The sequence below is a fragment of the Acanthaster planci genome, linkage group LG02 (assembly GCF_054643075.1).
Source record: "Acanthaster planci isolate LZ-2023a linkage group LG02, COTS_SCS, whole genome shotgun sequence".
Classification (NCBI taxonomy): Eukaryota; Metazoa; Echinodermata; class Asteroidea; order Valvatida; family Acanthasteridae; genus Acanthaster; species Acanthaster planci.
The window spans coordinates 30,413,599-30,428,458 of record NC_141778.1 but is presented as its reverse complement, the minus strand read 5'-3'; the positions used below and the strand labels follow the sequence as shown (position 1 = coordinate 30,428,458).

The 14,860-nt window shown below is 41.9% G+C and overlaps 1 protein-coding gene across 2 annotated transcripts in view; it reads left to right on the top strand.

Annotated features, from left to right (window-relative positions):
- The window catches only part of LOC110977246 (DNA repair protein RAD50-like), a 53,961-nt gene that overhangs the window by 21,252 nt on the left and 17,849 nt on the right, over positions 1-14,860 (top strand). For both annotated transcript variants that reach the window (XM_087133500.1, XM_087133499.1), the window contains exons 7-20: positions 965-1,038; positions 1,894-1,953; positions 2,074-2,119; positions 2,998-3,066; positions 4,244-4,333; positions 5,359-5,419; positions 5,724-5,801; positions 6,234-6,310; positions 8,035-8,136; positions 9,534-9,603; positions 11,344-11,444; positions 13,151-13,255; positions 13,798-13,899; positions 14,221-14,333. In XM_087133500.1, the coding sequence (XP_086989626.1) occupies positions 965-1,038; positions 1,894-1,953; positions 2,074-2,119; positions 2,998-3,066; positions 4,244-4,333; positions 5,359-5,419; positions 5,724-5,801; positions 6,234-6,310; positions 8,035-8,136; positions 9,534-9,603; positions 11,344-11,444; positions 13,151-13,255; positions 13,798-13,899; positions 14,221-14,333 (1,148 nt within the window). The remainder of the gene's footprint in view (positions 1-964; positions 1,039-1,893; positions 1,954-2,073; positions 2,120-2,997; positions 3,067-4,243; positions 4,334-5,358; positions 5,420-5,723; positions 5,802-6,233; positions 6,311-8,034; positions 8,137-9,533; positions 9,604-11,343; positions 11,445-13,150; positions 13,256-13,797; positions 13,900-14,220; positions 14,334-14,860) is intronic.

Here is a 14,860-nt window from a genome sequence, read left to right as displayed (position 1 = left end):
TAATCAGGTTTAGCCAGAAATGCCATGTACAGTACATGTCACAAAGAAAATACAAGAACATCACTCTGACAAGAACATCAAGTTACATTCTGCTGCATATTATCATCCATTTTGCTTGAATCAGAGCAGATCATTTGTCATGGCAGGCAGAAGCCATCATAAGGGTCCATTTAATGGCTATGTGTGCGCGGCAATTTGTCATTGAGCTCAAGGACCTCTCCAATCAAAGGTGGACTTTTGTATCCCTGCTGTTCCAGGTTCTGATATTTATCATTTGCACTGCAGACATTTTTTTTTCTGTTTGAAATTTCCCTTCATGTATGCAGAATTGGTAGTGTGTAAGTTACTCAGTTGCCTTAATATTAATTAATGATGTATTCCCATTTGCCTCCACTAAAAACGGTCTCTGTGAGCCACTGTAGCCATTCCTCACTCTTTTTAAAATTTCTCTGTTGTCTTAAAATGTGCACTTTCCTCTGCTAATTGAATCAGTACCAGACTTTGTCTGTCATTCGGGTGTTGTGTCATTGTAGCTAGTCATTTATCCCATAATATATGATGTTGGTCCATCCTATCATTGCAGCAGGAAATCGTATGTTGATGTCTCTGTCAACATGATGAGCCTGGTTCTTTTTTTGTAAATCTCTTCCATGCAAGTAGGGTGGGGATAGTCAATCCACCCCTGCTTTTCCCCTATGTATGTCCCTTGCACCCTGTCACACTTTGGACGAATTTCTGCTGACCACATCCACTCCTTAATATCACAAAGAAATTTCAAAAAGTCCTCAGAGCACAACACTAGGAGAGGTGATGTGGGAGGTAAAGACACAGATGTTGGATCAGATGGCCAATAACCTTGATGTGACATCTGGAGAATGTTTAGATTGGTTGCTTTAATGGGGTTCTGCTGTTCTCTATGCAGTGTAAATGATACTATGGGCCCCTGTTGTTTGTGATCCTACAGATGGTTGCCTCTTTAGGAGTATCAAAGCCGGTCCTTAATAATGTCATCTTCTGCCATCAGGAGGACGCGGCATGGTGAGACACTTCCTCAAGTCAAGCCAAAACCATTAGTAATGAAATTAAAGTCGTGATTTAATAACATGTGCTTATGGGAGCGTCCTCGGTTCAGATCTCTTTGAAGTTTGTTTTTTTTTGGCCATGAACCCTGGAGACAGAATGATGATCGAGATGCCAGTTCTGCGATCAGTACTTCTCAGAACCATGCCGTGCTGGGCTTGTTCAGTAAAGATTTACTGCATGGTGTAGTGCCAACACATAGATTGACATTTGAGTCCAGACACGAGTTGCAGTTTGTATGACGTCCCTGTCTCTGTTTCATCTTGGTTGTGATATATCAATACTCAGATGGTTTTTAAACTGTAAATTTTACAATTGATTCATAGGTTAAGATTTGGGTTGCTTTTATGAACTGTTACATAGGGAAAATTGCTATCTTAGGAGAAAACCACACACAAATTTGACCATCGTTGGCCATGCCACAGGTCATTTTAGTTTCAAAAAAATAAAATGAAGTAATCCAGGAATAAACATATGATAAAGCTAGATAAAAAAAAAAGAAATGATCCGGTAATTCCAGAGATCAGGGGTTCAAAAGTGTGACATTTTTGTGTCCCTGTTACATCTGACCTTTGTTATTTGACGTGGAAATATCACCACAATCGATTTCAAACTCTTCGTTTGGCAGGTGATTTGCATTAATTTATCACTCTTGGAAATTAGAAAATATGTTCTTAAGTGACAAAATCTTATGTCAGATGTGACAGGGACACAAAAAAAAGGACCCCTAATTTCTGGAATTACCCCGATACATTTTTTTCCCATTCGTGTTTAAGCGAGTCCAAACATCTTTTTTGTTTTTAATTTCTGTAGGCCTCTGAGTGAGGGTAAAACACTGAAGGGAAAGTTTGATGAGATCTTTGCTGCAACTCGGTAAGCTGTCCCATCAATGACCTCTACCAATCCCCAAATATACCAATGTTCTGCTCGACTCGGACCTCAAGGTACGATACCCTCGTGCATTATGTTTTTCTTGTCTCGTTTCATCTCCAGCTACATCAAAGCGTTAGATGTCATCAAGAAATTGCGCACGGAGCAGGTAAATACCCAGTAGACGATACATAAACTTGTCATTATATTTAAAGAGAATGGTTGGGTGACAGTGATCAACTGGGAACGAATTTGGCCACTGCAAGGGTCCTGTTTCCCCTTGACATGCAGACCGATAGATAATGCAGCAAACAAGGCACACTCGCCCATAAATAAGAGAGGCCTCTCATATCCCAGACATGTGTGTATCAATAGAGAGTTTTGACAGAAACCCTGTGAACATGAAGTCGAGATTTTGATGCTAATGTCTTCAATTCATGCGCGCACCAGTTTCGCGTTCTGATGGCCACAGACACGTTTAGATGCAAAGAGGAGTTGTTCCACGTACGCATTGTGTTTATGTCGTTTTTAACATTTCTCTAGCATTTGTGTAAAAATACCAACTGGCAGAGATTTGGCTGACAGTTTAAGTGCTGTAAGTTATTAGCATGTGGAAAAGAAAGAGAGTAAAAGTACAGAAATCATGCTTGATCATTCTCCCACAAGCGCACTGATCGCTGAAACTAATTCTATGGCGCACCTCATTTGTAAACGTGTACCTGTCACTTTACAGGGACGGGCGCACGCGCGACTTCTGCCAAAACTCTTTATTTTCAACTGGTAAAGAGGCAAATCCATGAACAAGCATGTGATATGGTTTCCCATTCTATTCATGTCAACTTGAATGTGCTATGCTGTACCATTTAGCCATTTGTATGGCAAAGCAGAGATACACAAATCCAACATGGACCTCACATTCATTTACTTTTACAACAGGTTTGATGCTTTAAAAAAACCAAGAGTTTTCAGTTAATTGGAACAGGGCTGTCCGTTACGCAAAAGTTAGATCCTTTAATCTTATACGGATGTACGTGCTTGTTATCATAGAGTAGCAACATTCGGGAGTACAACACAGAAGCGAAGTACCTGAAAGAGAGAAAGGACAAAGCCAAAGAGGTCAGTCCAGGTCAAAGTTCATGTCACCTTTGCTGCAGCATTTCAAGCGTTTTATTCTGGCATAAGTGATACTCGTACAGTAACCAGCCTGTGCACACGCAGTCCAATCAGTAACTCTTTAGGATGGCCATGTGACTGCAGAATTAAAAGGTCATGTGACCATACATAGGAAACCAAGGGAAAACAAGCCCTGACTATGCGCTGCACGCTGCGGTACAAACACGACAGTGCAAACAACTTGAAAGTTCGCCACATGAAGGCACAGCATAAACTGGTTTATTGCTTTATCTACCGGTATCTATAGAATAGAAATTTTTAAGAAACAACATGAAATCTTAGGAAAACAATGGTTTGTGAGCAAAACAGCAAAATCAGAATGGATTAAAGGGGAAGAATAACCACAGTAAGGTTGCTGTTGCGGAGCCTGTTATGTCTCCATGACTTGGGCACTTTTGTCAGCTGAAAATGCACATTAGATTTATTAAATCCATTCACCCAAGGTTCAACTAGTCAAGATTTTACTGTACCTTAATCTTTGACTCAAGGCTACAGTTGCATGAATTAAGTCTTCTACGCTGAGATCCTTTGGCTACATCCTGCTTATTGTCTTGCTACAGAAACATCAGATTGTCTAATGTCGGGGCAAAACGTGTGGAGATTTTCATTTGACAAACATTTTTAAATTCTAGAGCCTGAGATGAGTCTCAACTTGAGGTAGAGCTGAGATGAGGAATTTTGCCCTCGTTTGGCTTACAGCCCATCAGTGGGTCAGATGTATGAGATGCTTTGGAAAGGATATCTGATTAAAACAAACATGAAACACTGTGATGCTGTATATACATGCTGTGCAGTGCAGTCTTGTTGCTGTCAAGGCCCTGTTAAGTCCTCACTAGTTCCCACAGCAAGTCCTCTAATCTTAGGTCTTAAGTCCTAGGCTGTTCAAGCGAACTATCAAGTACAGGCCTTTGTCCCCATGTGTTTGTTATTTGACTTGCAGTGGACTTGTAATAGACTCGGCTACAACGTGCTATCAAGAAGAAGTGCCTTTTCACACCGTACAAAGGGTAGGGTGGGGGGGGTGACTTTGAATCAAGCTGTTTATTATCCCGTGAATCCAGAGACTTGTGTTGGGAACGATGAAGTGCCTTTAATGGTGGACCTTTGGGTTATTTTCCAGCTTGCCAGCGATTTGGAAGCCAAGAAGGAAAAGCTGACAGCAGCCAAGGAGTCCGTCAACCAGATCACGAAAGAACTTCGACCGATTTTGGTATGTGGATGCATTGACACCAAAAAACATAGAACTTTTAACCTAAAGTTAAGAGTTTTCCGCTTTGTGGAAAATCCGCAAAAATCGCGGATTTGGGGGTAGAAAGCGGAAAAGCAATTCTCGGTAAAAAATAATAAATAAATAAAACAAATATTTTTGATCCTTTGTGCACAATTAATCAAATAAATGTGAACCCAAATTAGGAATGACAACTCATTTTCACTGTTTTACTCACTTTGAAAGTAACATTTGGTGGCGTTTCCCCTCCTGTTGTTCCTTTGCGATATCGCAGAATTTGGTATTGATTTCCTCTGGCTCCGCACTGCGGAGATCACACAGGTCCCTATCCCTACATAGAGCCCAGACGTCTCACGACTTATGAATAAATCAATAGGGATGGGGACCAGTCCAAGATCACAGTGGCATGGTGCATGTAGGCCCTACATGTATCATTATGCCAAAGCTACCTGTAGATGTACGGTAAATGTAGGCCAACAGTACATGTACATATGTACAGTCACATACAGTTTTTGTACACAAAATTTAGAAAGCGGAAGAAAGCAGATTTTGACTTTCAGAAAGCAGAAAATTCTTGACTTATTTTAACCTCGCACAGATCTTCTGGGCCTTGTGCGTTGCATATGTTTTGAATGTCAGATAACCTCTGTTTCCTTGGCCCTACTGACCTGTTTGGAAAAGAAAGCAGGGATATCCTTTTTTCCTTGACTGGTGGACTTATCCGCGAATGTGTTTCCCGATTTGAAGCACTCTTGAGGTCTTCCTTACTTAGGAAGAATAAATTGCAGCAATCTACTCCCTCTGTCTACATGTACATTCAGGTGATTTCAGGGTGGTTCAGTGGGCACTGAGTTTATAGACGGTTATTCAAGCCAAAAAGGGAAATATTTCCCTTCAAGCTCTTTATGCTTCTGTTCTTGAACATGTACGTAGGCATGTGTACCGACGGAATGAGCGTAACTAGTTTGGGGTTGTTAGACTCTCATTTTTCTGTTTTTGGATCACAGGAAAGGCTTCGCGAGATCGAAGACAGGGAGGAAGAAATCAATTTGTTGAGCACAGAAGTGGGTAAGGATGGTACACTTCAATTTCATGTTGCTGCTAAGCACCAAGGGGTTTGCTAACAGGCCTCCGGTCCTGGCCACCGACTGTAAGCAGTAGGCACAGCACACCGGCTGAGCAACAAGAGAAATGTCTGTGTACACAAGCACTAGCATCCCTGTTTCCAAGCGCAGAATTTCACTAAGCGAAGGAAATGCGTACAGTAGTAACTGCGAAAATAATCGAGACGGGATATAAGGCTTCTTTGCTTCCCCTGAACCTCTTGGAGGTTGAGGGTTTTGACACCTGTGGCTGTGATTTCTCCCGGCAGCCAAGTGCAAAGCCGAGAAGGCTCAGATGGAGAAGAACAAGCAGGAACTGGAGGATAACTTGGAGTTCATCTTCCAAGGTAGGCTTGAGATCAGGGAATAAAGACCCCATGTTGGAGTTCCCTAAACTGGTGGCACTAGCTTCAGCTTTTCAACCATTCAAGGTCACCAGTACTCTTGGAAATCAACTGTCTTGGGATAGATAAAAGAAGCAAGGCTACCTATGCACAAGTTTATTGTGGTGTCACAGGGCTGATGTAGGAGCTGTCAGGTAAGGATGTATTCAGATAGGCAAAACAAGCCTGTGCGTCATCTTTTGCAAACATGAATTGTGCAGGCGGCCCAAAATCATAACCAGAAGAAGGCCGTTATGAAATTTCCTCTGTATGCGTACTCTGGATTATTTTTGTGTTTATACAAGACATCAGTAGCTCACCAGTTAAGAAGAGTCTGTAGATGATTTCTATTGACCTGCATTCGTTTGAGTGGAGTTCCTTTGTTGAAACCCTAAGGGACCAACGATGAGTTACGTAAGATCTTCCAGGAGCACCAGGCGAAGATAGGTGAAAAGGAGAAGACACTGACCCAGGTATGTACACCACAGACTGCCAAATCTATGTAGATGATACCAATGTGCTTTGGTTGTCTCGACAGTTGTTTTTCGTGATTGAAGACAGCAGCACAGGGAGAACATCGGATGAATTGTCGTTGTTAAGAATTGGTCTCATGTCAGACATCATCCTCTGATAACATTCAAATGGGGACTTTTTAATGTGGGTGCGCTGCAACTTTTGATCATGAAGCTGACCCCGAGTGTTTGCTTTTCCTGTGAAGTATCCACTAATAACTGAAATTTGTACCAGTCAGTTTTTGTTTGGGTCATCTCTTTTCCATGTCATTGTGCGTGGCATTTTTGTATCTGCACCATATTTTAGTGAGGGAGTAAATATGTGCTTGGCCGGTCTTAAACATGCATTCATAAATACCTCAGTCTCCCTATTCAACAACGTGCAACCTGACTGTGTATTAGACAGTTTACTCCATCGGTATTGGTCATGAGTCTGCCTGCAACGCAACACGCAGAATGCGCCATGTGCACGCCAAGTCCATATACAAGGATTCTATAGACCTTTTTTCACCAACGTGACTGGATTGCGTTAGTGTAAACCTATACCACCACGTGTGGACCGCCGTGGCCACGGTGATCACATATAGTCCTATGGGCAGCTTCAACCACGTGCAAGCCCACATGTGAACACTGCATGCTTGACTAGTTGAATAAGTAGATTACCATCACAACACTATGCACTCATTACCATCACAACACATCGCAATCCAGCACGACACCACAGGAAAAAAAGGTCTATCTGGTTCGTAAGTGTGACGTCACTTCAGTTTAAACCACACCCACTACACATAGAGTTACACAGAACCATGGAATCTGAAGTTAATGGGCAACTTGTCTGTTTATCCAATGGGAGCACATAATTCGTGATGCATGCGCATGTATGATGAAGTCACTTACAAACTGGATAGGACAACTTTCAAAAGGAAGATACCGTAAAATGAACGGGGGGTGTTTGGGTAAATGAAAATAAATTTTAGAAAAATATTGTTGGAAATCCATCACATGTTGGCTTCTTTTTGTCTCTGAATAAAAAAGTATTCTTGAACGGGAATAAACATGTGCTTCACCGGACCTTGCACAGAAATACGAATGCTGATAATGCCCTCGCCTGCAGCCAGCCGGTTTATATTTATTCCCTTATTTAAGGCTCGCCGATCAGAATGGACGTGACTGCGGCCCGGGCATTACCAACATTCATCCTCCTGTGCCCGTCGTAAACGAAGACCCCAAAAAAACACACCCCATTTATTCCCATTCATAAATACCGTTTCAGTCAGAGAGTCAAAAGATGTCGATATGCAGTAAATTTCCATGGATTTTGTTGAAGAATTGTACTTTCATTTTCCAGAACACCTTGTCCATTTTATGGCATATTTTCGTTTTGCAAGTAGTTGCAAAAAATCTCCTTATGTGGACTTGGTGTGTACGTGGTATGTTCTGCGTGCTGCTGCGCACACAGACTCGTGACCAATAAGGATGGATGAAACGCTTGTATCTAGGTGCCAGCATATTTTACGCAGCAGGCATTATCAACTTGCTGTGGGCATTATCATATACATGTATATTAATACACGGTCACGTTGTGCATTGTTAAATTTATGAATATCATTTTCAGCATCTTGTAGTAATCGTATTATTCAAATGGCCCTGTCTGCCTTTTTGACAATGTGTTTATATATCTACAGACTGAAAAGAGACTGGCCAGCCTGGAGAAGAGTCTACAGAAGGAAAATGAGAAGAAGTCCAAACTGCTGATGAACCAGGGGAAAATAGAGCAGGAGCATGAGGTAGAGAATGACAGTGTTGAATGCACTGATAGTGTTGAGACTATTCATGAGACTAGACACCAGACTAGTCACAAGGCTTGGCACAAGACCAGTCACAAGGCTTTCACACAAGACCAGACACAAGACCAGTCACAAGGCTTTCACACAAGACCAGACACAAGACCAGTCACACAAGATCAGACACAAGACCAGTCACAAGGCTTTCATACAAGACCAGACACAAGACCAGTCACACAAGATCAGACACAAGACCAGTCACAAGGCTTTCACACAAGATCAGACACAAGACCAGTCACACAAGATCAGACACAAGACCAGTCACAAGGCTTTCATACAAGACCAGACACAAGACCAGTCACACAAGATCAGACACAAGACCAGTCACAAGGCTTCACACAAGATCAGACACAAGACCAGTCACAAGGCTTCACACAAGACCAGTCACAATGCCACTCACAAGATCAGATGCAAAATCAGTCACAAGACCAGACACAAGACCATTCACAATACGTAACACAAGACCACTCACAAGTAACAGGGTGAATAGTGACAAACGATTGAGGAGTGCTTTTGTTGCATTTCACTTCAATAGCTGTGACTTTACACACATTTTTGTTATTTATTTTATATGTTTATTTTATTCATTACACATTCATTTCCTCCTCATGGCAAAATATAGATGTAGATGTATGTTAAAGTTATAAAGCCACTAAAGGTGGCAAAATCTTTAAAGCATTGCTTGATTCAGGAATACCATTACCCGTAACCTTCCCAAACCACACAGAATTCAACAGTAGTAAAGTGTTTAATTCTGTGGAGATAGGTCTGGTAGGCCCATAACAGCTGGCTTTTGCATTGGGTTTGGCATACCTCAGAAAAACAAAGTCCAACAACCTCTGTGCACAAAGTCCCATATGGGTGTTTAACTTAGTGTGAATGGGGAAAGTTAGGGCCAGCAACCCTTGGGGGGTTAGGGTTAGGCTGGTTCTGGAGTTAGTGAATCAACACTGGATCGCTCGTTTATTTGTTTAAATAAATAAGAGAGGCAATCCTTCCATCTTGGGTGACTATTTTTGCAAAGTCAATATGTTGCCAAACATTGTTTTATAGAATGAACAACTCAAATGAAAATTTGACGGGCAAATTGGCCTAACCCTTGGGGGGGTTAGGGTTACAAAATAAAACAGACAAGAAAGACTGGATTCAGACTGGAGGCCTTGTGTTGGTTTGGTGATAGTCTTGTGGGGTCATATCATGTCTTTAAGAGTTTCCAACTACATCACTGCACAATGAAATGCAGATATGTCTGTGAAGCTGTTTTGCCCTAGTAAGATTGTTTGTGACATTTAACTTTGTTACGTCTGTGTGACTCGGCAAGTCTTTTCCTTTTCTTGCAGCAACATCTCACAACAATTCATAACAGGGACAAAGGACTGAAGAAGTACGCTAGAGACATGCACTTTGCAGGTCAGGGCCTGTTCATTAACCGTCCTATGGTTTTACAGCACAAATGTGCACAAATGCCCACAGTCACTGGTGAGCATGTAGTTTCTATACGGAACTCAAACATGCACAGGTTCAGTGTGTACACAGTAGATTGCCAGCACAAAATGACCCAGGGTCTTTTGTGCAGTCCTCTTCACTGCATTTGGTTTACTGCACAGTTATGCACATGAAACAGTGGAGCACAGTTGTTGGGCAGCACAAAAGTGCAATCTGATATTCCTGTGAGGGTCAGTTGGTGCAGTGCACTACACAGCACAGCTGTGCTTCTTTGAGGTGTTCACCAAATGACCCAAAGAGTGACTTCAGCATAGGAGGGTTAATTAGAATTTATTTCTCTTGAAGCTACAAGAACCTTGTGCAGTTTATGCTCAGTTCAGCTTTGTTAATGCATGGTTGGTGCTGGATTCAAATAGCCTTTATAGTAAACCTCACATAGTGTCATATGTCAATTTTTTCTTTTTGGGGGAAGGGTGAAGAGCTGAAACCACTGCATGGACATAAAATGCAACAGAATTTGGCTATTACCAGAACCTGTGAGCTTATGATAGATGTTGTAAATATCTTGTAAATGAAGGTATAAAAAATGTAACTTTCCTTACTTCGCAAGCCTTGCGCTTAAGGTTTTTTAACTAGCCCACCGGGCTAATAAATTGATTTTTTTTACTAGCCCGTAGCGAGTTTTACCAGCCCGATATAACATGTATAATATTGAAATTAACACGAAATTAATCAAACACTGACTCAATGAGTTTTATTAAGAGATCATCAATGAATTTATTGCTACTTGCAACTTCCAGAGAGGAACCTGTTCAGTCATCTGTGATTGTACAATGAAAGAAATTAATTTAAACACCACTTTTTTATTTCACCACTCACCAGAGTTACACGGACGGCATTTTGAAACTTTTTGAGGATTATGAACGAATTTAGTTCAAATGCGTGCCTTGCTAGTCTTGTCTGTGTACACAATCCACGCTGCAACCAATATCTGACCAATCACAGTGTTGCATTTGCCACACCTATTCGCATCTACACTCGTTTGGAGTCTAGTTGTATGAGTCTGGTTCCGTAACACAAACATATGCTGGCATTGGGTCAGGGAGCCGACTGTGATGACCTGTATGTTGATCGTTGGTCATGCATGTGCATAATGCATATGTGGTGCTGACATTGTTCACACATACATGTACAGTGCCTATGATGTACAGACATACAGAAGCGCAAGCATCGGCAGTACGCGTAACTTACATACATGTACATGTATGTACGTGTACCGCAGGCTACATGCACAGTGTACAGTCAGCTCGACGGCGCAGCGCACGTGCTGCATGCACAGTGTACAGTCGGCTCGACGATGCAGCGCACGTGCTGCATACACCGTATACTGCTGTCTACTTTTTACTAGTCCGCTGGGCAGCCAAGTGGTGCATTTTACTAGCCCGTGGTTGTTTTTACTAGACAATGACCGTCGGGCTAATGCTAAGGTCAAGCCCTGCTTTGTCAGAAAATGTCAATGAGTAGTGGTCAACTAGTTTTTTTAAGCCAACTCCGAGAAAAATACCCATGCCTCATTGTCTGCTCTTGTTAAGTTTCTTTAGGCTTGAAATCACCTTATATTTAATATACATTGTTGAGAAATGGTTGGTTCATTACCAGAAGGAGCCAAATAAAGTTTACACACTTGCAATTTTTGGAGGACAGGTTTCACCGAGAGCTCCTTTTCCGAAGAGAGAGTGAAAGAATTCCTGAAGATGATGGATGATGCCATCGAGGAAATTGATCAAGAAACCAAAGAGCAACTGGTAAGTCTTGAATAAATTGTGCCTCCCACTTTCCGCACGCAGACTGAAGTAATGCACAGAGAGTCCGAGATCAGTTGAGAGGTTCTCAGATTTGGCTGACCATCGTGTGCTGCTCATCTGTTTGTATTTGGAAATCTTGTGTACACCAGCAAGTGCCTAGTTTGATTTATCTTACACTGGCTTTGAGCTTCAATGTCGTGGATTGAGTCACCAGTGTTGAGATGCACAAGTTCACAGTTATATTGCTCTCTGGTTCAGAAACATTACAGCCATCATAAAGCCAAATTTTAGAATTGTTTTATGATGCGCCAGAAGACTCGGATATCGTCCCTTCTAGATTTCATAACCTAGGAATTGTTATGGATTCTGCCTTGAATTTTCAGTCACACACTTCTTACATTTCACATTCGATCAAGAACAACCTCAGAAACCTCGGTAAAATTCGTAAACAACTTTCGAAACAAGCAACAAAACAACTGATACATGCTTTTGTCACTGTGCAACTCGCTGCTCAACTCAACTGCTGACTCAACCACGGCGTAAACAAAAGTGTGCTGCACGCCTCATTACACGAGCCAAATGCTTCATATACATAACTGCCACCCTTCAGCATCTCCACTGGCTTCCCATCAAATACAGAATCATATAAAAACTATTGCTTCTAACGCATCACTCACTACATGGCACTTCTCCCCCATATCTGTCTACACTCCCGTCTCCATACAGTGCCGGTCGTTCAGGTCTCTGGTCTGCTAACCAGCATCTTCTGGCAGTACCGAGATCATACCTGTATCGCTGCCCCTTGTCTTTGGAATAGTCTCCCCTTGAACATCCGGTCCAGCACATCTCTCAGCTCTTTCAAAACAGCACTCAAGAGATATATGATATAGATGATAACCTTGCTTAGGGCGCTAGCTTGTTAGCAAATCTATTTTTTTTTCCTGTACATAACTGCAGTAATTTACATTTACTTTTGTAGTGCCATGAGCGCCTACTTCTGGGGTGGATTTGTGCACTTTCTAAATGCTCATTATTATTATTATCAGAAGAGGATACTGGGGCCTCTCTCATTAGTATCTGTTGTTGGTATGTATTTGTGAAATACATGTACGTGACCTGCTTCAAAACAGTGTGATGTTGCGAGTGACAATTTCCAACAAGGAAAGGAGTTTTAGTATTGTACTTTCATAAATGTGACCCGGCATAACAAAACGAGCGTAAATTCACATTCCTCTCTCTTCTATTTTGACGGTTCAAAGTCCAATATTGAAGGGAGGTCAGTTTGGGTGTTTTGTCATCTTTGGAAAGAGTAACCCATCTTTTTAATTCCAAATGGTTCACAGGATCAGATATTTAACAATGCCATTTTCTCAGCAGTGGTGATGATAGCATTATTCATGCCCAGTCAGAAATGTTGAAACAATGTCGGAAACAAAGACACAAAGCTGCCAGAATAATGTCACATTGTCACCTCATACTCTTACCCCAAGTTTTTCATGTACATGCCATTGGAAAGCTCTCTTTCTGCTGAATTTAAAAATACCAATATCTCAACTGTTGACAATTCCAACTTCCAGCTCATTTTGTGGTGACAGATCACAAATGACATGTTACCTGGCAACACGTAATGCATTTTTGGTCATGTTTTGCCCCGAGTGGTGATGCAGTGGATAATGGGACTCATTGTCTGTCTTTTCTCTCTGTAGGCAGAGTTTGGTAGCAGGGAGGAAGCTCTGGACGCTGAGATCCAAACATTCCGGGACACCAAGACCAAGCTGCAGCACACCATACAGATGAAGAGCGACATGACGGTAAGTGAACAGTGGAGCGTCAATTTGCTTTTAATTCCAGAGAGTGTGGTGAACTTGTAATTGACCAAGCAGTGGAATGTACATGTACATGTGTGAGGATGCGGAATTGGAACTCATTGTCAGCATACAGAATTGTGTCAACTGAGCCGTCCGTCTCCACGTTGGTAGCTCCACAATTTGTCATAGCGCGTACATGCTCCATGAAAGTATCATTCAATAAGCAACTGCATGGCCAATACAGGCGTTTCACAATAGTGCGCCACCAAGAGATTGCAACGCGTTGGCCAATCACAATGCACAAAATTTGTCGACCTGATGCGCGTTCGGAAAGGGTCAACAAAGTGATTGGCCAACGCGTTGCAAACTCATGGTGGCGCACTATTGTGAATCGCCCGTATTCGCATGGCCCGCAGGAAGAATGAGGAATCTTTTGCAGGACTAGAAGTGATGGAATTGTTTCATGAGTATATACATATGAACGATTTAATAAGTTTCAAGTTATAAACATATATTGTTAAACTGTGGCCTGACTGGTTTTATAGGAAAAGAACAAAGAGGATCTCAAGCAAATTGATCAGCAGTTGGGTCGAATGGAGACCAATGCCCATCGACTCAGAGAACTGGAAGTGGAGTTGAAGAGAGCTGTGAGTAAATGGAATGGCGTAGTCATTGAATGCAACATCTGGCCGTCTTTGCTGTTTCTCAGAATTGAAATTTTCACTAGCTACACATTCAGAACTATTGTGGCCCTGCAACTTTTAAAACATGGAACGCGTGTAATTTCTCAATGTTTATGTATACAAGCAGCCTGACGTGTGCGATTTGATTTTGCAAGAGGTGAATACATTTTTGCCGCAGGCAGCTATGTAGACAAAGTAGAGTTGTTGAATTCCGTCCTCTTGAAAAACCAGTTTGAAATGAAGATTTCTAATGCCTACTAAAGCTGCGCTATCTTTTCACTCCAGGAGAGTGAGTTGAAAGAAGCCGAAGGTAGCATGGATTTGGACAAGCTAAGGCGGGAGGTACAGGAATTGCAGGTAGAGAAACAACAGCACGACGCTCAAATGAGTAAACTCAGGTAGGATTTGGCAGCAACAAAGCCTCTTCCTAGGTTTAGATATTAAATTTAAACTCTGGAAGTAGTTTGTGGCTAGTTTGCAGGGGGTTAGTTAACAGATTGTCTCAATTGGGAGCATTGTTTGTTCACACAGTTGACATGTTATCAATCTGGAAGTACTTTGCAGGTAGCTGGAAGATAGTTTTCAGGTAGAACGTGTCATGTCTGGGCATATTTCACATGATAGCTTGATAGTATTTCAGAGGTGGTTTCCAGAGAGCAAGAAGGTAGCTGACAGGTAGTTTTTAGGTAGAACGTGTCATGTCTGGGCATATTTCACATGATAGCTTGATAGTATTTCAGAGTTGGTTTCCAGAGAGCGAGAAGGTAGCTGACAGGTAGTTTTTAGGTAGAACGTGTCATGTCTGGGCATATTTCACATGATAGCTTGATAGTATTTCAGAGTTGGTTTCCAGAGAGCGAGAAGGTAGCTGGCAGGTAGTTTTCAGGTAGAACGTGTCATGTCTGGGCATATTTCACTTGATAGC